This window comes from Dipodomys merriami, unplaced genomic scaffold (assembly GCF_024711535.1).
Source record: "Dipodomys merriami isolate MVZ:Mamm:240054 unplaced genomic scaffold, mDipMer1.0.p SCAF_348, whole genome shotgun sequence".
NCBI lineage: Eukaryota > Metazoa > Chordata > Mammalia > Rodentia > Heteromyidae > Dipodomys > Dipodomys merriami.
The window spans coordinates 873,222-895,133 of record NW_027205026.1 but is presented as its reverse complement, the minus strand read 5'-3'; the positions used below and the strand labels follow the sequence as shown (position 1 = coordinate 895,133).

The window sequence follows — 21,912 nt, the reverse complement described above, 5'->3', positions numbered from 1 at the left end:
CTCCCGCACTGGGCGCTCCAGCGGGACCGAGGCGCGTGCCGGCCGGCCGGGAAGCCCCGCGCGGAGCGGAGGGCCTCGGCCCGAGGTGGGCAGGGCCAGGGCCCTGGGCGGGGGTCCCGCAACAAGCCCGGCCAAAGACCAAAGCGGACACGGGGTGGAGTGCTTCCGATTCTTGGCCAGACTTCTCTGGGTGCCTCGCCCTCCACAGCTCAGCTTCGTAGGGGCCCCGTACAAACATGAAAGGCGGCCCGGGCGGCGGCGGGGCGGCGGGCCCCGGCTCTGCGGCCAGCTTCGCCGTGGTGGGTGAGGCTGCCTGCCTGTCTCCAGCTCCCCCGGCTCACAGCCCTGTGGGTGGCGCAGGGCGGGAGGCCGATGCATGGGTGCTGTCCTCCTGATGCCCAGCCCCGAGCACTCAGTTTAGATCAGCCCCACGGTCTTCAGTGCCAGGGGTGAAGCAGACTTAGACCAGCGAGATGCCCCCTGGGCTCCAGACCCTGGACAGGGGCACTGGGCACAGATGGGCTACTGTGGTCAGAGCCTATTCGTGGCCAGGTGCATGGCAGGTCCAGGACTGGACAGCACTAGACCCTGGGCTCTAGGGACGGGTCTTGGGTCAGGTGTGGTCTCAGGCCCTGCCACTGGTTGCAGGTGCCATCTGGTGGTGGGCAAGGCAGAGGGCAACTGGAACTCTTCCAACATGGGAGTCCTGAGGCCAGAGCCTTCTTATCCTCCAGCGGGAGATTCTGAGCCTGGCCTGGGTCCAAACAGAAGCTAATGGGGCCAGAGGCACTTGGTGGGAGCCGACTCAGGAGGCGTCAGGCACTTCTTCAGCTTTTCACAGCCCGGGGGTGCCCAGTTCTAGGAAATAAAATTCAGCAAAGAACATGTGGTTATTCTAGGCACCTCAGCCTGGCCTGTCCCGGACACTGGTCCCGCCCCCTGGCAGGGTGGAGGTTGGCAGCCTACACCATGCAGGCAGAAGCTCACGCGCGCATTGGAATCACAGGAACGTGGAGCCCTGTACTTTCCCTGAAGCCTTGCTCTGCGGAGGAGTATCTGGGCAGTGGGTGTGGGCCACTGGGCAGGAGAACATCTGGTAATCAAATTCACACAGCACCCACAAGTGGCAGAAGCTGGCAGGAGGTACACACGCAAGTGCCAGGAAAGCTGCCATTGCTGTGCCTGTCGGGGTAGCTTGGACAGCCATGTTCTGGAAGCCTCTGGGGGTGGGGGGGAGGGAGGGCTGGAACATGGACCCCTAGGAGGAACCCTCTGAGAGAACTGGAGGTGGCCTAGTCTGCTGGGCTCCCACCCAAGCCTTGTGTCTGGTTTTATTGAGTCAGAGTGAGTGTGGAGACATGGCTTGGCCCCAGACAGCGACAGTGCTGCTGCTGCGGGCTGTGAAGGGTGAAGCGGTGCTGTGGGTCTGATCAAGGGTGAAGAGGGCTGTGTCGGGCTGTGATGGCCTTGATGTGAGACCAGAAGATGTCACAGCCCCTCATCAGGCTGGCCCAGGATCTGGGGGGCAGAGCTAAGCAGGGAGGCCCCGACGTGGCATAGGGGCAAGACCACCAGGGGTCCTCACAGCTCCCGGGGCAGCACTGCCGGTGAGGCCGGACAGCCACACAGCCCTGTCTCAGCTGAGTTGGTTTGAGGACCCAGCACCACTTTCTGGAACCTAACCGTGGCCTGTCGGTGTTGGCAGTTCCACTGGCATCCAGAAGATGGCATTGGCAGCCAGCAATGTGCTGCCTGCTTCCCCTGCCCAGCACCAGCCTGAGGTGGACAGGTCATTTCTGTGCAGCTGGACAGTGTCCACTCCCCGCAGGCAGCCCTCACTTCAGGATGCACTGGGTGCCCAACACCTCAGTAGTCCTGAGAGAAGGGCCTCTGCCACCCTCCCGCAATGCGGCTGGGCACTGGCAGCAGCTGCAACAGCGCTGCTGAAGGAAGGGCTTCGTCTGCCCTGGGCAACACTAGAGCATGAGGCGCCAGTCACAGGCCTCCACAGGGTCCCCAGGCTCCGCCCTGCCCAGTCCAGTTCTGGATGAGTCTTCAGCAGGGCAGCCATGGACAAAGCTGTGCACATCTGTCTTCACTGCTACAAGTGCACTCTATGTCCCTGACAGTCCTTCCACGAAGCCCCCCACTTCCTCCTTGGTACCACAGCCTGTCAAAGCTGCTATGCAGTATGGGCAGTAGCAGCCCGGCCCGCAGTGGGCCCAGCACACAGACACCTACCATGACTGCCTGGTCACATATGTTGAGCTGCGGCTGGCCAGGGACCAAGGCCTCTTGATGCTGCTGGACAGCCCAGGTGGCTCTCTCCAGGGCAACCTGGTACTCCTCACTGGCAAAGCTGGAGACAAGAAGGCACTGGTCACGAGGCTGCACTGTGACCTGTCGGCTCTGCAGAGGGCCCAGACAGGCTAGGGTGGGGAACCAGCCTAGGGGAACCACATCCCACACAGGCCTGGCTCCTTCTGCTGGACCCAGGCCTCACGGACAGGCAGCGTGCCTGTACTTAAGACTCAGGGCCCAGGGAGGGAGATGAGGGCCAGTCCAAAGGAAGGTGAGCAGCCAGTCCAGCCGGCTCAGGGAGCATGGCTGTCCCCTGCTCTGTCTCCACCGGGACCCAGAAGGTATCGCCCAGAGGCTGACCCTGAGAACAAGACCTCTCTGTGGGGACTCCATAGCACTGACTACTGCTTAAAGTATTTACAAACATCGTACACCAACTCAAGGCCTCAAGCATGCGGGGCTAGCACTCTACCACTTGAGCCACAGCGCCACTTCCAGTTTTCTGGTGGTTAACTGGAGATAAGAGTGTCACAGACTTTTCTGCCCTGGCTGGCTTTGTACCACGATCCTCAGATCTCAGCCTCCTGAGTAGCTGGGATGACAGTTGTGAGCCACTGGCACCCAGGGTCTTAAAAAAAACACTTAGTGAGCATGTCAGGTGATCATTCACAGGGGATCTGGGTGTCCCCGGGCACAGAGTCCCCAGAGCCCAGCTTGCCACGCCCCGGGTCCTGGCAACACCCCATGCTTCTTCCCCACCCAGCAGTTCGGGGCCCAGGGCTGGCCAGTCTCTTGTCTGTGCTGGACACCCGTCCTCAGCGGCAGCTCAGAGCAGGGACCATCCTGACCCGGAATGAGAGAAGACGGGAGGCCACAGGGTGGGGAGCGGAGGGGGGATGCAGGGAGAAAGGCGGACCCCAAACCTGGTGAGCAGCCAGCTCTGCTCCCAGTGCTCATTGTCCCTGTCACCTCTGCCACTAGAGTGTGCAGAGGGGCCTGCTCTGGCTGCTGGACAGGGCAGCCCCGCCTCACCTGAGTGGGAACCTCTCCCCTGGGTCTCGGCCGAGGTGGAAGACCAGGGGCAGCTTCGTGTGCTCCTCCTGGGTGTGGGTCGTGACTCCTGAGACGTTCTGCCCGGGACAGAAGTTAACGCCCTGCAAGGAGAGGTGGAGGGGTGTGAGCACGGACCTGTGGCGTTGGGTGGCCCTGCCGCCCCCTTCCAGTGTCCGCCTTGATGTCCACTGGGTGAAGGGAAGCGAGGCAGGGTGAAGCCTGGCCCGTGTGCCCCATGCCCCTTTGCGGGGGAGGGTGGGCATCGTTAAAGCAGCCTATCCCATCTCCATCCTGACTAACAAGACTTCATGTCCCAGAGAAGAGCTCCTCGTAACACCTTCAACATGCACCCCTGGGGCAAGACCGCCTCTCTGTAGGAGTTCAAAGTCAGGATGAAGCCCCGTGCTGGTGGCTCATGCCTGTAATCCTAGCTGAGATCTGAGCATGGTTCAAAGCCAGCCTGGGCAGACAATTCCAGACTTGAAGCTCCAATTAACCAGAAAAGCTAGAAGTGGTGGAGTGGCTCAAATGGTAGAATGTAAGCTATGAGCAAAAAGCTAGATGAGAGTTCAAGGCCCTGAGTTCAAGTTCCAGTACTTGTTTAAAAAACAAAAAGGGCTGGGTGCCCGTGGCTCATGCCTGTAATCCTAGCAACAAGGAGGCTGAGATCTGAGGATCAGGGTTCAAAGCTGACCGGGCAGGAAAGTCCATGAGACTCTTATCTCCAATAAACCACTAGAAAACCGGAAGTGGTGCTGCAGCTCAAGCAGTAGAGCGCTTGCCTTGAGCTGAGGGACAGCGCCCAGGCCCAGAATTCAAGCCCCCCCCCCCCAAAAAAAGAACAACTAGGCAGGGGAGGGGACCCTATGCACCAAAAGCCAAGAGAATAGAAAAGACAAGATGGGGTGGGAGGCACTGAAACTGAATAACCGCAAGTAACACGCAGGGGAAAGCTGAGGCCGCAGGGGCCCAGGGCTTCTCTCTCCCAAGTGCTGCCCTGGAGCAGCTGTCGTCCTGGCGTGCTCGTGAGCAGCACCCGCCCACTCCCCGGCCCACTCCCGCAGCGCAGGAGCAGAGACCAGAGCGGGGCAGGAGGCCTGGGGGCCAAGTACAGACTGGGCTCAAGCGCGAGTCTCTCCAGACTGAACTCCAGTACCAACTCTTTTCTTTTTCTCTTTCTTTTTGTTGGTACTGGGCCGTACAGGTGACCGTATTCTGAGTTTCAGGGCAGAGGCTGAGCAGGGCCTAGGAGGGCTCTGGGCAGGGTGGAAAAGCAAAGCGGTAGAGGCCTTTATGGGATCTGTGTTGTGCTCCCTGAAAGCAACCCGTGGGGTCCAAGTCAGCCCCCAGGTTCAGTCCTTGCAGGGTACGAGAGGCATGTCCCTAGCATCTTCCCCGCGTGTGTGCAGGGGGCTGAGAGCAGCCTCTCACCCTGAATGAAGGCGATCGTCCAGGCTGAGGCACAGCCTTGTCTCACCCCAGGCAGCCTCCAGCTCTGCAACCAGAGACCCATACCTGTCGGAATTCCTCCCAGGAGTTGGTCCAAGTCCAGAAGTGGGCCTTGTACTGGCCAAGGGTGATGGCCATCAGCGTGTTTCCACGGTAATAGAATATTGGCCTGTTGAGGGGGAGGGTCATAGCTAAGTGTGTGAGTAGGGGTCAGCGGAAGCGACAGGGGTCAGACTGCAGCAGGGGGGGAGGGGCTGGGAGGGAGACTGGGGCAGAGGGCTTCCCCAGCATGCATGAAGGCCTACGTTCCACCCTAGCCAAGAAAAGCGGCCAGGCCAGTGAGTCTGGGGCCCGGCTCCGGCCGGCGCCCTCTTGCTCACTCAGGGCCCCGGGAGGACGGCTTGGCAGGAGGGCACTAAGGCTGGCAAAAGATGGGGTCTCTTTCTGGAGACCAGATGGGCCTGAGAGAGGCCTGCAGCCACAGGCACTGGGCTCTCAGCGGCGGCACTCTGACCAGCTTTCAAGACATTTGGAAAAAAAATAAGGCAGCGTTCCCCTCCTCCCAAGACCTGGCCCCGCAGCCGCCCTGACCGGGGCTGAGCGCCCGCACGGCCGCTCCTCAGCTGCTCAGGACCCAGGAATTGAGAAAGGCTCCGAGCCGGGCACAGGGCAGTGTGGGGTGAGGGACCCCAGCTCAGGGTGGACGGCAGCACGGGAGCACCTGCGGGCTACAGCCTGAAGCAGACAGGGGAAGGATGCGGGCCACAAGACCACAGATAATCAGAGGGGTGGTGACGGAGATGGTGGCAGCGGCTGCCGCAGGCGGGGACAAGACCCGTCCTCCAGCCCTTGCGGTGGTTCCCCAAAGCCGGGGCCTCTCGCAGCAAGGCCCCGAGCAGTGCGGGGCCTGGCCGAGGGAGCTGTGGGCAGGCGCAGAGCCACGGCCAGGCCTGCCCCACACCCACCTGTCCGTCAGCTGGCCCTGCAGGAGCGTGGGGAGGAGGTCCAGGCCGTCCACTGCCCTGTCGCTGGGCGGCTGCAGGCTTGCGAGGGACAGGCTGGTGGTGAAGAGGTCCATGATGCTGCCCAGCTGGTGGCTCACCTGCGGCGACACAGCAGGCGCACTTGGGAAGCCGCCCCGTCAGACGGCGGCCGGGGCCCAGGTCCCGGGGGAGGAGCCCCACAGGGGCGGCAGGCAGGGCAGAGGCACTGGGCCGGTGGGTGGCACATGCCCAGTGAGCCAGCCTTCCAGGAGAGGCAGGGCGCGCATGGCTGCGGTGTGCACCAGCACCAGGCTTGGCCCGGGACAGCGCAGCGACCGCCTCGGCCCTACCCTGGCACATGGGGGGCGGCAGCCAGGACCGCCAGGGGCCCGCCGCGTCCTATGACCCTGACTCCTGGGCCGCTCACTGGCCCCACTACTGGCCAAGGCAGGTGGGTGGGAAGCACAGTGGCCAGGGGCGGGCACAGTGCTGGGGGCCTGGCTCGGGCGGGGCGGGCACAGTGCTGGGGGCCTGGCTCGGGCGGGATCAGCACCACTCCCGGGAAAGCACACCCAGGTTCTGTTTGGACGGTGCTCCCTTCACAGCTCCTTGCCCGGCCCTGGCCCAACTGCAGCTGGAGTTGAGGTTTTCACCATGCCACGAGGACCCTGGCAGCTGGTTGTCTGGAGTCCACGCCACCCAGACTGGAGGGAAACACCAGGGGCCATGTTTGTTTTAGAAACAGTCCATGGCGGGCTGGGAAGGTGGCTCAGTGGTAGAGCGCTTGCCTTGCATGCCTGAGGCCCTGGGTTCGATTCCTCGGCACCACATAAGCAAAAAGAAAAAAGCCAGAAGTGGTATTGTGGCTCAAGTGGTAAGAGCGCTAGCCTTGAGCTGAAGAGCTGAGGGACAGCACCCAGGCCCAGAGTTCAGGCCCCATGACCGGACCCCCCAAAAAAATAGAAAAAAAGAAACAGTCCATGGCCTTTGCCAGAAGGAAGGCAGCTCCAGGGGTCCTGGCTGCCGTGGGGCTTCCCTCCTCTCAGGGCTTTTTGTTGTTGGAAAGAGAGAAAGAAAAAATGAGAAAAGGAGAGAACCCAATACTCTCAATATGGGAGAAATGAAGGCAGGGCTCGGTACTGGGCAGGGTGGCGGGAGGGAGGGGTCTGGCCTCCGGCGCAGGCACACGGAGAACACAGGCCCCCGCGTGTGTCAAGGGGAGCGGCTCACATGCTAGCCCCACAGCAAGAGGCCACCGAGGAGGACGCAGGGCCTGAGATTTCACAAGGCCCAGGAGCATCGCGGGAAGGCTGGGCATGGAAGCTGCGGGACAGATGTCAGCCTTTTGAATCAGCTGTGCTGTGATCACAGCACACGGCCCGTCTCCCCGCCTGGTTCATTCAGTGTGTCCCAGGGGAGGTGGGGGGGGACGGCCACAGCTCAAGAGAGACGCGCTCTCCTTCAGAGTGAGGCCGCCAAGTGCCCTCCTCTCAGCTGGGAGGGAGATGGGGGCAGAGGCCCCGGAACCCCCTGGACAGGGCACGGAGTCCAGGCCTGAGCCGGGCAGCAGCAGGGAGCTGTGTGGCCCGTGGCCAGGGTCTGCCGTGGTGCCTTGCCGGGGGACAGGGCACGCAGCCTACGTGGACGCCCCATCCCGGGCCTCCCTGTCCCCAAGCCCTTCGTGAGGCTGGGGTCACCAAACAACGGCCACACTGTACTCCTCCAAGCCATGGGAGGCCGAGCGGGGACGGGGCTTGGGGAGCCCCGCTCACGCGAAGGGCACCCGTTTTGTGTCTTTCGGGCCATGTCTCCACACGCACAGGCTCAGCACAGCTGCCCTTCACAGGGTCAGGCCCAGGGTGTCCGCCAGCGCCCGCGAGGCCCTCCCCTCTGCAGAGTCCAGTAACGTGGCAGCGCGGTGGAAAGCGGCAGGCAGAGCTAAGGCTGACCGGGGAGAACGGGCCGACGGCCCATGGGGGCCCAGCAGGCCACGATGGGGGGGAGCAGAACACAGCAAGAGGCCCTGTGCCGGCCCTGCGGGGGGGGGACCCTGGGCTCTGCTGGGATCCCAGGTTCTCGCTATGTGGGCTGGCACTGCCGTCCAGCCCCACGCACGTGGGGCCTGCGCCTGCAGTTCTGGAATCCCACGGCCTCCCACACCAACACACAGATGAAGAGCACCTCAGCAGAGACAAGGCCCCAGGAGACGACCCTGGGGAAGAGGCCGACCAAGGACAGCCACACCTGTGCCCTGACTGCACGCCCACTAGGGGACTGCGGGTCCCAAGGAAGGGTCTCAGCTGATGCCGGCCTGCAGGATGAAGGAGACACTCGGAGTGCCTGCTGGGTATCTCCCTGAGACGGCAGGGAGCCCTGTGCGGGAGCCAGCCCACCCCACGCGGCCCGCCAAGTCCCACAGCCCTGGCCTGGCTGCGCTCAGGCCAGACGCTTCCAAGCTCCGCACGGCACCGAGGAAGGACCTGCTTCCCCAGCACCGCCGCACCCACTGGGCCCGCAGGAGCCTCCTTCCCGAGGCAACAGCGGCTTCTCGGGTTCTGCAGGGGATGCGGGTCTCCGCGGGCAGTGACTTACCTGGCCTGCAGCGATGTGCCCTGGCCACCACGCAATCGCCGGCTCCCGCATGCCACCTTCAAACGTGGTCTGCTTCCCACACAGGAAGGGGCCGTTGCTGCCGCCTGAGGACCGGAGTCAGCACTGTCAGAGGGTGGGCCCACAATGCCCCTGGCAGGCAGTCACGGGAGGGCACCGGCCGCCCCAGGCCTCGCTGCCAGGTGGTCTTGGGAAAGCTCTTGCGATGGCTCCCCAGGATGTCTGAGGCCCGGGCTGTGTCTGCACCGGGCTCTGGGTGGCCTGCAGGGGAGGGGGCTCCCCCCGGGTGGAGCACAGGATCTGCCGTCTCAGACCCCAGGCCTGGGTTTTCCAGCCTGTGTTCACAGGCTGCTGGAGACAAAGACCCAGCCTGAGAAATGGCTGCAGCTCCAGCCATGCAGCCGGGGCCACAGGGATAGCACACTCTCTACCTCAGGCCCTGAGCACACAGCGAGAACACGGGAACGGTGCTTACACGCAGGAACAGAACACTGTCACTATACAACCAAAGCCAGGAACAGAACACCACCACACTAGCAAAGCCAGGAACAGAACACCACCACACTACCGAAGCCCAGGCGTCAAAGCCCCCGCTGGTGTCTCTCCCGCCCCCGCGGCAGCCGCCCCTGCTCCCACGCACTGCAGCCTCCTGCTGCGGGCTGGAGACGGCTGTTCTCGGTGGCTTCCTCCCCTGGCCTCTCCGTGCCCGCTCCCTCTCAGGCCATGCTCCTGCCCGCCCTCCTCACAGGGAGCCGCTCTCATTCTGCCCCAGGGCGTGAAGGCCTCGGAGTAGAAGCGCTGGGCATCGGCGTCGGCCCAAGGCTGCCGTGGAGGGAACTTGCCTTCCTTGGGCGCAGAGATGAGGGCGGCGCCGTTGTCGGACGTGAAGAAGACGAACGTGTCCCGCTCCATGCCCAGGCGCTTCAGGAGACTCAGTATCTTCCCAACGCTGTCATCGATTTCCCGCACGGCATCGCCATACCTGCGGGGGAGCCAAGCCGTCCGGGCGGCACGGGACACACGGAACCCTGACTTCCGAGTCGGCCCAGGCAGGCTCAAGTTCAAGTTCTTGCTGACAGGGCCACGGTCGGTGCTGTGGCCCCTCTCTGCCAGCCCTGGCTGGTGGTTTCAGAGGGACAAGGGGGCTCTGGACTTCCTCTTAACGGTGCCGCGTGCTCCCCCTCCCCCATGGAAATCCAGCCTGCTGAAGGCCCCACAGGGACCCGCCCCACCAGGAGCCTCCATCCCCCCATCGGGACTCACAGCCCTCGCTGGCTGGTGCCCAAGAAAGGTCTGGACGCGTAGACAGGGGCGTGTGTGGCATCGATGGCCCAGTAGAGGAAGAAGGGGCGCTGCTTTGCCTGCTGTGTTCTGATGAAATCCAGGGCTTCCTGCCAAGAAGCTCTATGTCCTCCTCTGCCACATGGCCAACCTTCCCCCACTGCCACATGGCCAACCTTCCCCCACTGCCAGGCACTGGCCCGCCCTTACCTCTAAGTAGATCTGAGTGAGATTGGCTTCCCCAGTCTTCAGATTAATGGGGAATTCTTCATAAAATCTGAAAATATACCAGACAGAATCCAGACTTTAGTCAAGAAAGTCCCTTCCCAAATGCTACCAGCAAAGGCACAGGCTGTGTTGGAACAGGGCTGGGCGGGGCGGCTCATGCGCATCACCAGGTCTGGGCTGCAAGCTGCAGGTTGGGGCCACACAGTATGATAACGTATCTCAGGAAAGCCGCCATTAAAAAAAAGACAATGTGATGCTGCTGCGTGGCTCACACCTGTAATCCTAGCTACCCCGCGAGGCTGAGGATCATGGTTGGAAGCCAGCCTGGGCAGGAAAGTCTGTAAGTCTCTTATCTCCAATAAATTACTCAGAAAAAGCTGGGAGTGGTGCTGTGGCTCAAGTGGTAGAATGCTGGCCTTGAGCACAAAGAGGCTCAGGGACAGTGCCCAGGCTTCAAGCTCCACAACTGACAAGAAAAAAAAAAAAAAAGAAAGAAAAAAAGAAAAAAAAGTGAACAAAATTCAAGAATTCTGCCTACGCAGGCTCTCCACGGTCAGGCCAGCCCGTCCGGGAAACCGGCTTCCACCCTGGCTCTCGAGGTTGAGGCTCATCCCCTCTCTGCTCTGCTGAGTGTTCAGGCTACAGCTGAGAGGCGAATTTCACACAGGCAGATGACAGCTCACCAAGAGGCTGTATGGGGTCCTGGACCTCCAAAACTGGGTGCTGGCTCTATGATGTCCCAAAAGAAACAGGGACCCTGGAAAGGCCAGAAATGGCCCCAGGCCCGAGTCTCACAGGCTCCAGGAAGAATGTCCCAGGAACCAACGCTCTTGGGACCCAGAAGGCCAGTCCTTGCCAGCAAGTGGTTCAAGAATCACCTCTCCTACATGGCTCAGGTGGTGGAATGCCTTCACAGCCAGTGCAACGCCCTGCGTTCAAAGCCCAGGACCCCAAAAGAACCACTGTCCATCCTGGTCCAGAGAAGCAGCGAAGCAGGGGCAGGGGCGCTGGGCAGGGAAGGAAGGGCCTGTTACCTGCCAACCATCTCCCAGTCCCGGTACACAGGGATGTTGGGCCGAGCCTTGTTGTCATAAGGCCCAAAGTGGCAGTTGGGGGAGCCGAACCACTCATCAAATCCGTGCTTCAGGGGGTGGAACTGGGGCCTGTGGCCCAAGTGCCTAGAAACAGAGGCCAAGACACTTCAGGGACCCCACCCAGGGGCGCTCCGAATTCCTACAGCAAACCCATCCTCTTCACAAATGTTTCACAAAACAAGGGTGCCTCTGGCACTCACTGCGTGCTGAGGCCTGGAACACCAAGACATAAAGACTGCCCCAGAAGGAGCACAGGGCCTAACCCAGGGTGCCAGGCACCTGTGGACAGGACACCTGGCGTGGCCAGGCCTGGTGTCCTGTAGGTGCTGGGCAGAGCCTCCAGTATGGTAGGCAGTGGGAACTGGCCTCCAGGCCCCAGTGGCTTTATCCTGCCCATCTTCACTCTTATTTATTTTTTTGTGGCAGTCCTGGGGCTTGAACTCTGAGCCTGGGTGCTGTCCTGGAGCTTTTGCTGTTAAGGCTAGTGCTCTACCACTTGAGCCACAGCTCCAGTTCTTGCGTTTTGATGGAGATAAGAGTCTCACAGACTTTCCTGCCATGACTGGCTTCAAACCTCAGTCCTCAGAGCTCAGCCTCCTGAGCAGCTGGGGTTACAGGCGTGAGCCACGGGTGCCTGGCCAATCTTCCTGGAGGGCCCAGCTCCCACCTGCTCTACTGAGCATGCTGAAGAAAGGGGCTCCAGCGCTGGCTGAGGTCACAGCCTGCGTGCAGCGCAGCTCCAGCCTGGGACACAGCCACAGCTTGAAAACAGCATCTGGGGGTTGGCGTCCTCTGCCGGACTGTGTTTGGGCAGGAAGGGCCCTGTGCTAGGGCTGTGTCGGTCTGAGGCCTGGGGCTTGCCCCTCAGTGAGCAGAGTCACGGGCTGGCGGCTTCGGGGAGGAGTACAGCCAGTCAGCAACTGGTCTGTGATTTTTGCAGGTCATCCCATCTGTCCAGGCCTCGGTTTCCCACCCACAGCTGCGGGGACTGCTGGGGGCATGGCTGGCTCCCCGTTCCTTCCCTCCTAGGTGAGTGTGCCTGCACCTCACAGTGACACCACGGGTCCTCGAGCTGCCCCTGGGCTGTGTGGGCCCCTGCTGTGGCACCTGTCCTTTCTGCATGTGTTGGACAGGTGGCGACCTGGCTTCCGGTGACCTCCTAGTGTCCCTGTCCAACACAGCATAGAAGGCTTAAAAGCATGGTCATCAGGCACTGGTGGCTCATGCCTGCAATCCTCGCTACTCAGGAGTATCACTGTTTGAAGACAGCCAGCGAGGAGAGTCTGTGAGACTCTTACCTCCAGTCAACCACCCAAAAGTTGGAAGTGGAGCTGTAGCCCAAGTGGTAGAGCACTGTCAGGACCAGTGCCCAGGACCTAAGTTCAAGCCCCAGGACCACACAAAACAACTAAAACCCAACAATAAAATTACATGGTAGGGCTGGGAATGTGGCTTAGTGGTACCTAGCAGGCATGAAGCCCTGGGTGCGATCCTCAGTACCACATACACAGAAAAGGCCAGAAGTGACTCTGTGGCTCAAGTGGTAGAGTGCTAGCCTTGAGCAAAAGAAGCTCAGGGACAGTGCCCAGACCCTGAGTTCAAGCCCTAGGACTGGCAAGACAAACAATCACATGATCATGTGGGGGAGGAGTTGGATATGGGAGAAAAATGAGAGAGAGGGTAACAATGTAAAACAAGAAATGTACTCATAGGGGCTGGGAAGGTGGCTCAGTGGTAGAGCGCTTGCCTTGCATGCCTGAGGCCCTGGGTTCGATTCCTCAGCACCACATAAGCAAAAAGAAAAAATGCCAGAAGTGGTGCTATGGCTGAAGTGGTAGAGCGCTAGCCTTGAGCTGAAGAGCTGAGGGACAGAGCCTAGGCCCAGAGTTCAGGCCCAACGACCGGACCCCCCCCCCAAAAAAAATGTACTCATAAAAACGAACTTTACAACTTTGGCGGGGGGGGGGGAGGATGGGGTAGGGGGTCCGGGGGGAGGGTATGGGAAGGGGAAACAAAGGAGGAGGCAACAATGCTTGATAAGAAATGTACTCATTATCTTGCCCATATAATTGTAACCCCTCTGTATGGTATTTTCACAATAAAAAAAAAAAAAGAAATGTACTCATTACCATTACCTTACTTATGTAACTATAGCCCCTCTGTACATCACCTTTACAATAAAATTAAACTTAAAAAAAAAAAAACAAAACCACAGTCACAGTCTTGCCCAGCTTTACTTCACCTCGTCTGTCCCCCAACAGCGGTGGCCAGTGCTGACCAGCAGGGGCGCCAGAGCCGAGCAAGGGCTGGCAGCACTGGGGCTTCCTCTGAGTCTTATTCTCCGGCTGCAGTTTCTGCAGGAGCCCAGGCCCCACCTGCCTCCTTGGCTCTGTGGTCTAGATGAGAACCAGGGCAGTTCTGGCTTGGGCCTGCTGGGACAGAGACCTACGGAGTGGTGGTGTGCCCGCCCTGGGCCTCTGGAAATCACCCTTGTACTGATCCCGCTGCAGACTCCATTGCTGACCTGCCACCCGCTATGCTCCAGTCCTTGGAGACTTCCCTCTAGGCCCTGCTCCGGCTGCAGCCATCCTGGACCTCGGCCAGCTCCACAGACGCACTCCTCGAGCATCTGTGGCCAGCCTGCACTGACGACAGTGGACAGGAGGCTGGTGGATGGGCGGAGCCGCACACAGGCAGCTCTGGGACTGTGTTGGCAGCCCTGAGGGCAGCGTGTGCCAGGACTCCCCGGTGTCCCGGCGCCAGCTCGAGGGCCGCCACCTGCTCTGCCACCTCATCCTAGCCGGCAGCCGGCGTTCTCCTCGCCTGAAGAGGAGCATGGTGTTCCTCAGGCAGCCCGCAGACGGCCTGGATTTCCTGAGAACTAGTCTACTCTTGGCAGGTTCGGAGTCCCTGTGACCGGCACGGGCAGCAGGAAGGGCTCCTACAGGGCAGAAAGCAGGGGCAGCTTCCTGAGGGAGGAGGGCCTGTGGGCACCAGCGGGGGGGTGGCGACGTGTCCTCACACCAAGTGCCCCGGGGGGAGAGATCAGTGTTTCTGTGCAGACGCAGGAGTCTGTGCAAGCTGACAGGGTTATCATGTGGTCAGGGCTCCGTTACACTGACAGACCACACTGTTCCTGCGCTTCCTAGCCGCTGCTGCGCACTTTAGAATCAAGTTCCCACCACCACATGGAAGCCCTCTGCTGGCTAGGTGTGAAGGAGCGTGGTGTGAAGGAGAGCAGTGTGAAGGAGCACGGTGTGAAGGAGCACGGTGTGAAGGAGCACGGTGTGAAGGAGCGCGGTGTGAAGGAGCGTGGTGTGAAGGAGCATGGTGTGAAGGAGCATGGTGTGAAGGAGAGCGGTGTGAAGGAGCGCGGTGTGAAGGAGCGTGGTGTGAAGGAGAGCGGTGTGAAGGAGCGCGGTGTGAAGGAGCGCGGTGTGAAGGAGCGCGGTCTGAAGGAGAGCACGGTGTGAAGGAGAGCACGGTGTGAAGGAGCACGGTGTGAAGGAGCGCGGAGTGAAGGAGCGCGGAGTGAAGGAGTGCGGTGTGAAGGAGCGCGGTGTGAAGGAGCGCGGTGTGAAGGAGAGTGGTGTGAAGGAGCGCGGTGTGAAGGAGCGTGGTGTGAAGGAGAGCACGGTGTGAAGGAGCGCGGTGTGAAGGAGCGCGGTGTGAAGGAGAGCACGGTGTGAAGGAGCACGGTGTGAAGGAGCGCGGTGTGAAGGAGCGCGGTGTGAAGGAGAGCACGGTGTGAAGGAGCACGGTGTGAAGGAGCGCGGTGTGAAGGAGAGCACGGTGTGAAGGAGCGCGGTGTGAAGGAGCACGGTGTGAAGGAGCGCGGAGTGAAGGAGCGCGGTATGAAGGAGCGCGGAGTGAAGGAGCGCGGTGTGAAGAAGCGCGGTGTGAAGGAGTGGTGTGAAGGAGCACGGTGTGAAGGAGCGCGGTGTGAAGGAGCGCGGTGTGAAGGAGCGCGGTGTGAAGGAGCGCGGTGTGAAGGAGCGCCCGGTGTGAAGGAGCACGGTGTGAAGGAGCGCAGTGTGAAGGAGAACAGGGTGTGAAGGAGCGCGGTGTGAAGGAGCGTGGTGTGAAGGAGCGCCCGGTGTGAAGGAGAACAGTGTGAAGGAGAGCGGTGTGAAGGAGCGCGGTGTGAAGGAGCGCGGTGTGAAGGAGAGCATGGTGTGAAGGAGAGCACGGTGTGAAGGAGCACGGTGTGAAGGAGCATGATGTGAAGGAGTGGTGGGGGGTGTGACAGAGCATGGTTGGTGTGTCAGTGTGGAGTGGGTGTGATGGAGCACAGTGGGTGTGTCAGTGTAGAGAGGGTGTGATGGAGCACAGTGGGTGTGTCAGTGTGGAGCGGGTGTGACGTGTGGAGCGGGTGTGACGTGTGGAGCGGGTGTGACGTGTGGAGCGGGTGTGATGGAGCACAGTGGGTGTGTCAGTGTGGAGCGGGTGTGTCAGTGTGGAGCACGCGGTAGGGCTTGGAGACAGTGACAGCAGGGTGTGTTCACTGTCTGGTGCTTGAGGCCCTCTGTTCCTGGCTGGTGGCCCAGCTTCCTGCTGGACCTGGGGCTCTGCCAGTGAGCCCGGGGAACAGCCCTGGAGTGCCACATCAGCTTTCAGAAGCTCCCTGCTCCAGAACTCATTCTGGAACAATCAGTCCTGACAGAACACGACGAAGCAGAACTGGCTGCCCGCTGCAGCATGTTCTGGAACTCACCACTTGCCCACGATCTTGCTGGTGTAGCCGGCCTCCTTCAGGAGCTCAGGCAGCAGGCGCTCCGAGCTGGGGATGCCCCCCACCACGTCCTGTGGTGTGTACGCTGGAAGGACAACGTGACCCTGAGTTCGCGGCATGCCCTGCGAACCTCCCCCCCCCCCACGGCCGTAAGGCAGCTGCCACCAGGGGCAGAGTTAGGTGCAAGTCAGGGTTGTCGCAGGCATGCGCACATCAGCACCAGTGCAGGTGCGGGTGGATGTAAGCGAGGCCCACTGGCTCACGCCTGTCACCCCAGCTACTCACAGGACTGAGATCTGAGGACCTCAGCTCAAGGCCAGCTCAGGAAGGAAAGTCGCTGAGACTCTTTATCTCCAATTAATCACACACACACACACACACACACACACACACACACACACACACACACACACACACACACACACAAGCTGGATACGGCATTATGGTGGTGATAGTTTGAACTCAGGGCTTCGCGCTCGCTTGGCCTGCTTGCTCGGCTGACATTCTACCACTTGGGTCATGCTGCAATCCTGCTTTTTGCTGGTGATTTTGGAGGTGAAGTCTTACAGACTCATCTGTCTGGGCTGGGTTTGAACTTTATCCTCGGTAGCTAAACCTCCTGAGTAGTTAGGATTGGATAGGAGCCACTGATGCCAGCATGACGTGCTACTCCTCAGCCACCCCGAGCATGCAGTCAGCCCCTAGTGGGAGGGACCGTGTGGGAGGGGCGCCGGGGGGGCTCGGGGTCCTCCAACCTCCGGCTCTCATTGAGCCAGTGTAGGAAGGAAGCCTGGGCTCTACCCTGGTGCCTCTATCCACCTAACTCTGTTTTTAGGGGAAGAACAGGATCTGGTTCAAAACAACCGAAACAAACATCTGGCCTGCGGCGGGAGCTGCGCTGTACAGCTGAGATCCACCCGCCCCACACCTGGCCGCAGGGCCTACCCTTTCCTGGGGCATGCCGGGAGGACTAACCGTTTCTGGCGTGTGCGTTGGTGGTGTAGAAGCCATTGCGGATGGGCAGCCGGCCTGTGAGCAGGGCTGCCCTGGCTAGGTGGAGGGGATGAGAGGAGAGTCAGACCCGATCCGCAGGACCGCAGCCAGTCCCTCAGCCCCCGTGCGCCGCCCCCGTGAGCGTCTGCCACACACACTTCACACCTCAGCTTCACCTCACCCAAGGGGCGCACCCGCACCCCAAGTGGCTGGAGGCCTGGGCCTTGGGCCCCAAGCTCAGCGTGTCTGGAGGCTAATGCCGCCAGGCCTGTCCTCCTCACGCAGGGTCACCCCACTTGTCCACTGCTCTTCTCTTGGGCTAGCACTTCCGCAGGTGCCCTTCCAGCAGGTGACTACCCACCGGGAGGAGGCACGGCTTCACTCCCTCCGCTATGCCTGGGGACAGGAAGTGCTCCCCAGACAACTTCCTCAATCCTGCCCTAGTGGCAGGTGTGGCCCTCCCCTTCCCCTCAGCCCTGACAGAAGGGACTGCACCCCTCTCCTCCCCCTCAGCCCTGAGAGAAGGGACTGCACCCCCAGGCTGGGCGGAACGTGGAGGCTGTGCAGGGCCTGGCTGGCATCCCCCAGCCCGGGGCAAGGGCCAGCGCTGACTTACATGGTGAACAGAGAGGGTTGGCAGAATAGAAGTTGGGGAAGAGCATTCCTTCTGCAGCCATCCGGTCCAAATTTGGAGTCTCTCGGGAAGGCTCCCCATACACCCCCAGGTCGCCCCACCCCATCTGCAGGGAAGAGCAGAGGAGGAGTGAGATTCGGCGAGCGGCATGGCTATCGTGGGGTGTGGCGTAGGCCCACTCCCTCAGGCTCCTGTGAGCTGCAGAGCCGACACCAAACCCCACAGAGCTGCAGCAGCTCAGCAGGGCCGCCACATTGGACTGTGGCAGCCCTCCAAACACAATATAAGCGGGACACGCACGCACAACTCACTCACGCAGACTGTCCAGAAAAAGCAAACTCACCACGCAGAAGCAAATTGTGGGCTTGGAGGTGTGGCTTAGGCGGTAAAGCACCTACCTACCAAGTGCAAGGCCCTGAGTTCAAACCCTAGTACTGCCCAAAAAAGAAGTAAATAGGTTGTGGTTGTTGCACTGGGGTGTGTGTGTGTGTAGGTGGAGAATGACGGCAGGCAGGTCCAGGGTTTCTGTGACCTAATGTTCAGCACAGTGACGGCTTCACAGCTGTAAGTATGCTGAAGCTACACTCCATATGCTTACGTTTCAATGTGGTTATGTGAGAGCAAGCGCGGGCAAGCTGGTGCTCTGCAGATGTCTGGCAAGGCTCCTCGGCTGTCCTAGGCTGGCTCTTTGGACTCGGGGAAGGGTCAGGGCCTGTGCGCAGGAGCGTGCCCCCTGGCTGAGCAGCCATGGCAGGCAGGAGATCCCCTGGTGATGGTCTCACATGGATGGCTTGGTGTTAGGGCTGCCTGGCCAGGCCAGGCCTGCTGTCCAGATGCAATGCTGAATGCCCTCTCTCTGCCTATGAGGACTGTCCTGGGGGTGACCTGCTGCATCTCCCACCCTCCCCTGCTAGAGGACTCTGGGAAGGCATGGTGCCCAGCGCTGCCGGGGTCAGGCTGAAGCCCTCTAGGGCACAGGGACTGTGGGACTTGGCTCTGTTTAACCCTTTCCATGTTGAGTCCCTGTGGAAACCATTTGAAGTAGCTGAAACAGCTTTTCTATCTGATGACAATGACATTGGGGCCAGCTTATGGGGAAGGAGACAGAGACAGGAAGGCAGACGGCAGGGGCCGGGAGGCTGAAGCAGCTGCGCGAGGTCCAAGTGGATAATGCACTCAGGGACATGAGTCACTATGACCACAGGCCCTGAGGCAAGTCTACCCCAGCTTCACCAGGCTGGTGGTGGCCTCAGGAAACTTCAGACTCACTAATTCCTGCAGGCCGGGCTCGGTCAGGAACACGGCCCCGGTCAGGCAGAGGGACCCGTGGAGCAGAACTGCGGCCTGACTAAGTCTGCTGACGGCAGGAATTAGTGAGTCTGAGGTTTCCTGAGGCCACCACCAGCCTGGTGAAGCTGGGTACCCTAGCTACCCAGCTTGCTGCGCACACAGCTGCGGCTGTCTGCACACACGCTGACTCCTGCTCTGCCTCCTAGCCAGCCACGAAAATCTTCCTGCTGACTTAGATCTGACCTTTGAACTGGGGGTCAGGCACAGACCAAGGCCCTGCACGTGTGCCCTGCCTCTGCCTCTCTGCTCCTCCTATCCAGAATATGGACCCTCAGAGGTGCAGCCACTGCGGTGCTGTGAGGACAAAGCTGTATGTCAGGAGGTAGAGCAGGAAGGAACCTCCAGCTGGCTTGGGGGAGCTGCCCTGTTGGAGAGGGGTAAGATACATCCTGAGGGTGCTCCACCCCCACCACAGACACGCTGACTGGCTCCATCCCAGACCCTAATTAGAAGCCAGGGAGTTTCCACTTTTGCTTAGGTTCTCTGAGTTCCTTTTCTGTTATTTGATTAATACATGTTTTTAAACAGGACTGAGATGTTGGATTTTTTTTTTCCAGTACTGGGGCTTGAACTCAGGGCCTGGGCACTGTCCCTAAGTTTCTTTTGCTCAAGGATAGCAGTAGAGTGCTTGGGCCACAGACACCATGCCACTTGCAGCTTCTTCTGTGTATGTGGTACTGAGGAATGGAACCCAGGGCTTCATGCGTGCCAGGCAAGCACTCCACCACCAAGCCCCCTCCCCCCATCCTCCTGGAAAGCCCCAGGGTGTTCTGGAGGTGACTTGGTGCTAGTTGCCTTCCACTCCAAAATGGTGCTGCCCCGTAGGGTGATTTCACATTTTCTAGAAGCCACATTAAAAAAGTGAGTAGGTAGCAGGGCGCTGGTGGCTCACGCCTGTAATGCTAGCTACTAAGGAGGCTGAAATCTGAGGATCACAGTTCAAAGCCAGTCCAGGCAGGAACTCCTGTGAGACTCTTATCTCCAATAAAACCACTCAGAAAACTAGAAGTAGCAATGTGGCTCAAGTGGTAGAGTGCTCGCCTTGAGCTGAAGAGCTCAGGGACAGTGCCCAGCCTCACAGTTCAAACCCCACAACCGACCAAAAAAAAGAAAAGTAGTGAAGACTAACATTATATTTACCTAACCCATTATATCTACAATTGATCCTTTCAGGGAATCTGCAATACAAAAGGGTATTAATGAACTGCAAGAAGACATGCCTTGCTTCTCACACCCTGTCATTTGGAAAGGAGACGTGGGACAGAAAGCTGAGAGACCATGACCTCTGCCCTCAGTGACTGAAAGCAATGGTGTGAACAGGCAGCAAGTGGGGTATAACGTTGGAAGGACTGAGTATTAAAATAGAAAAGGGGCTAGGAAGGTGGCTCAGTGGTAAAGTGCCTGCCTTGCAGGCATGAGGCCCTGGGTTTGATTCCTCAGCACCACATAAGCAGAAAAAGCCAGAAGTGGCGCTGTGGCTCAAGAGGTAGAGCGCTAGCCTTGAGCTGAAGAGCTGAGGGACAGCGCCCAGGCCCAGAGTTCAAGCCCCAGAACTGACAAAAAAAATAAAATAAAACAAATAAAGTAGAAAAGGATTTTTTGGAAATGACAGAGCCAAGTCTGCAGAGAGCCCTCAGGATAGAAGGATGAAGAAGCTGAGAGCACCAGGAAGGCAGTCGGCAGCCACGTAAGCGTGCGACGGTGGAGAGAGCGCGTCCAGGGCTTCTAGCTGTGACCTCTGGGAGGTAGGATTATGGTCTCACCTTAATTATCCAGTCTTTTACATTTAGATTCAGATTCTCTGAACTCTAGACAGGCGTGGTGGTGTCTGCCTGTAATCACAACCTTAAAGTCTCTGAAATCTGAGTGCATCTTGCACACGCAGCCCTTCTAAATTGGACCAAGACCACCTGCAGATTGTGGCCACCCAGTCAGCACAGGACAGGTCTCTGGACACACAGAGCTGCACTGATCTTTAGTAACCAATGAGCACCCGCAAAAGCCCCAAACTCCTTACCCCATTACCAGGCCATGTTCCCCAAGAGGAACGTGCTTTAAAGAGGAGAAAGTCGGGCCTGTCATTTCCTATTGATGCCCCCATGTGAAGTCGCCACTCCATTCCTGCTTCAAGGACTGTCCCATTCAAAAACCAGGGATAGAACAGTCCATCACATGGCTGGTGGGAGGAAGGGCCTGTACCCCCCGCCCCCTGCACACACGTCCTCGGGTGCCATGTCCTCTTAGCGCCCACTGGGTGAGGGCATGCACACGCACACACGCACGTACACACACACACAACCTCCTCTCAGCTCCCCCCCCGCATACACACGCACACGCACACACACACACACACACACAACCTCCTCTCAGCTCCCCCCGCATACACATACACATGCACACGCACACACACGTACACACACGCACACACCCCTCCTCTCAGCTCCCCTGCACACACACGCACGTGCACACACACCTCCTCTCAGCTCCCACTGCACACGCACACGCACACCTCCTTGGGTGTCACCTCTCAGCTCCCCCGCATACACACGCACACGCACACGCACACCTCCTTGGGTGTCACCTCTCAGCCCCCCTCTCCCCCCCCCCCCCCCCCCGCCCTCACCCCCGCCGCCCTCACCCCCGCCCTCACCCCCGCCCTCACCCCCGCCCTCACTCCCGCCGCCCGGCCGGGAGCCGCCCTCACTCCCGCCCTCACTCCCGCCGCCCTCACTCCCGCCGCCCTCACCCCCGCCCTCACCCCCGCCCTCACTCCCGCCGCCCTCACTCCCGCCGCCCTCACCCCCGCCCTCACTCCCGCCGCCCTCACTCCCGCCGCCCGGCCGGGAGCCGCCCGCGGGCACTCACGTCGTCCATGAGCAGCAGCACGATGTTGGGGGGCCGCGAGGCGCCGGGGGTCCCCAGCCCCGCGGCGCTCAGCACTAGCAGCAGCTGCCACCCTCTCGGCGTGGCGGGCGCCGCGGCCATGCCTCGCGCGGCCGGCGGAGCGGGACGCCAGCGCCCAGCCCGGAACCGGCGGGAGTCGGAGCCGCCGGCCGGCCGCGCGGTGACGGGGCGGGGCGGGGCCTGCCGGCCGCTGATTGACAGAAGGGGCGGGGCGGCGGAAAGACAGGAACGTGAGCCGGCGAGTGACGGGGTGGGCGGGACCACGCGGGAAGGGGCGTGACCAACACTTCCGGATGGGTA

General features: G+C 60.4%; 1 protein-coding gene across 2 annotated transcripts; it reads right to left on the bottom strand.

Moving 5' to 3' along the window:
• Window positions 1-46: 46 nt before the first annotated feature.
• LOC138803777 (N-acetylgalactosamine-6-sulfatase) lies at window positions 47-21,756 on the bottom strand. Of its 2 annotated transcripts, none has more exons than XM_069987858.1 (14): window positions 21,574-21,756; window positions 17,341-17,464; window positions 16,707-16,781; window positions 15,714-15,816; window positions 10,940-11,083; window positions 9,888-9,954; window positions 9,660-9,787; window positions 9,239-9,378; window positions 8,379-8,482; window positions 5,769-5,905; window positions 4,870-4,972; window positions 3,334-3,455; window positions 2,242-2,359; window positions 47-858 (listed from the first exon to the last, which is right to left on the bottom strand). In XM_069987858.1, exons 1-14 carry the CDS (start codon window positions 21,691-21,693, stop codon window positions 772-774), a joined length of 1,572 nt encoding a protein of 523 aa, XP_069843959.1. In that variant the 5' UTR covers window positions 21,694-21,756; the 3' UTR covers window positions 47-771. The 2 variants fall into 2 exon arrangements, with proteins under 2 accessions (XP_069843959.1, XP_069843960.1); XM_069987859.1 differs by lacking the exon at window positions 21,574-21,756 and adding an exon at window positions 19,849-19,864 and having other exon boundaries at window positions 49-858.
• Between the last annotated feature and the right edge of the window lie 156 nt (window positions 21,757-21,912).

What these genes read in the sequence shown, in the direction of transcription:
- LOC138803777 (XM_069987858.1), bottom strand. Translation starts at nt 21,693, where the DNA reads ATGGCCGCGGCGCCCGCCACGCCGAGAGGGTGGCAGCTGCTGCTAGTG. An exon ending in GGCACCAGCCAGCGAGGGCT is followed by an intron (nt 9,379 to 9,659) that starts GTGAGTCCCGAT and finishes GCTCCCCCGCAG; the next exon opens with GTATGGCGATGCCGTGCGGG. An exon ending in GGCACATCGCTGCAGGCCAG is followed by an intron (nt 5,906 to 8,378) that starts GTAAGTCACTGC and finishes GTGTCGCCGCAG; the next exon opens with GTGAGCCACCAGCTGGGCAG.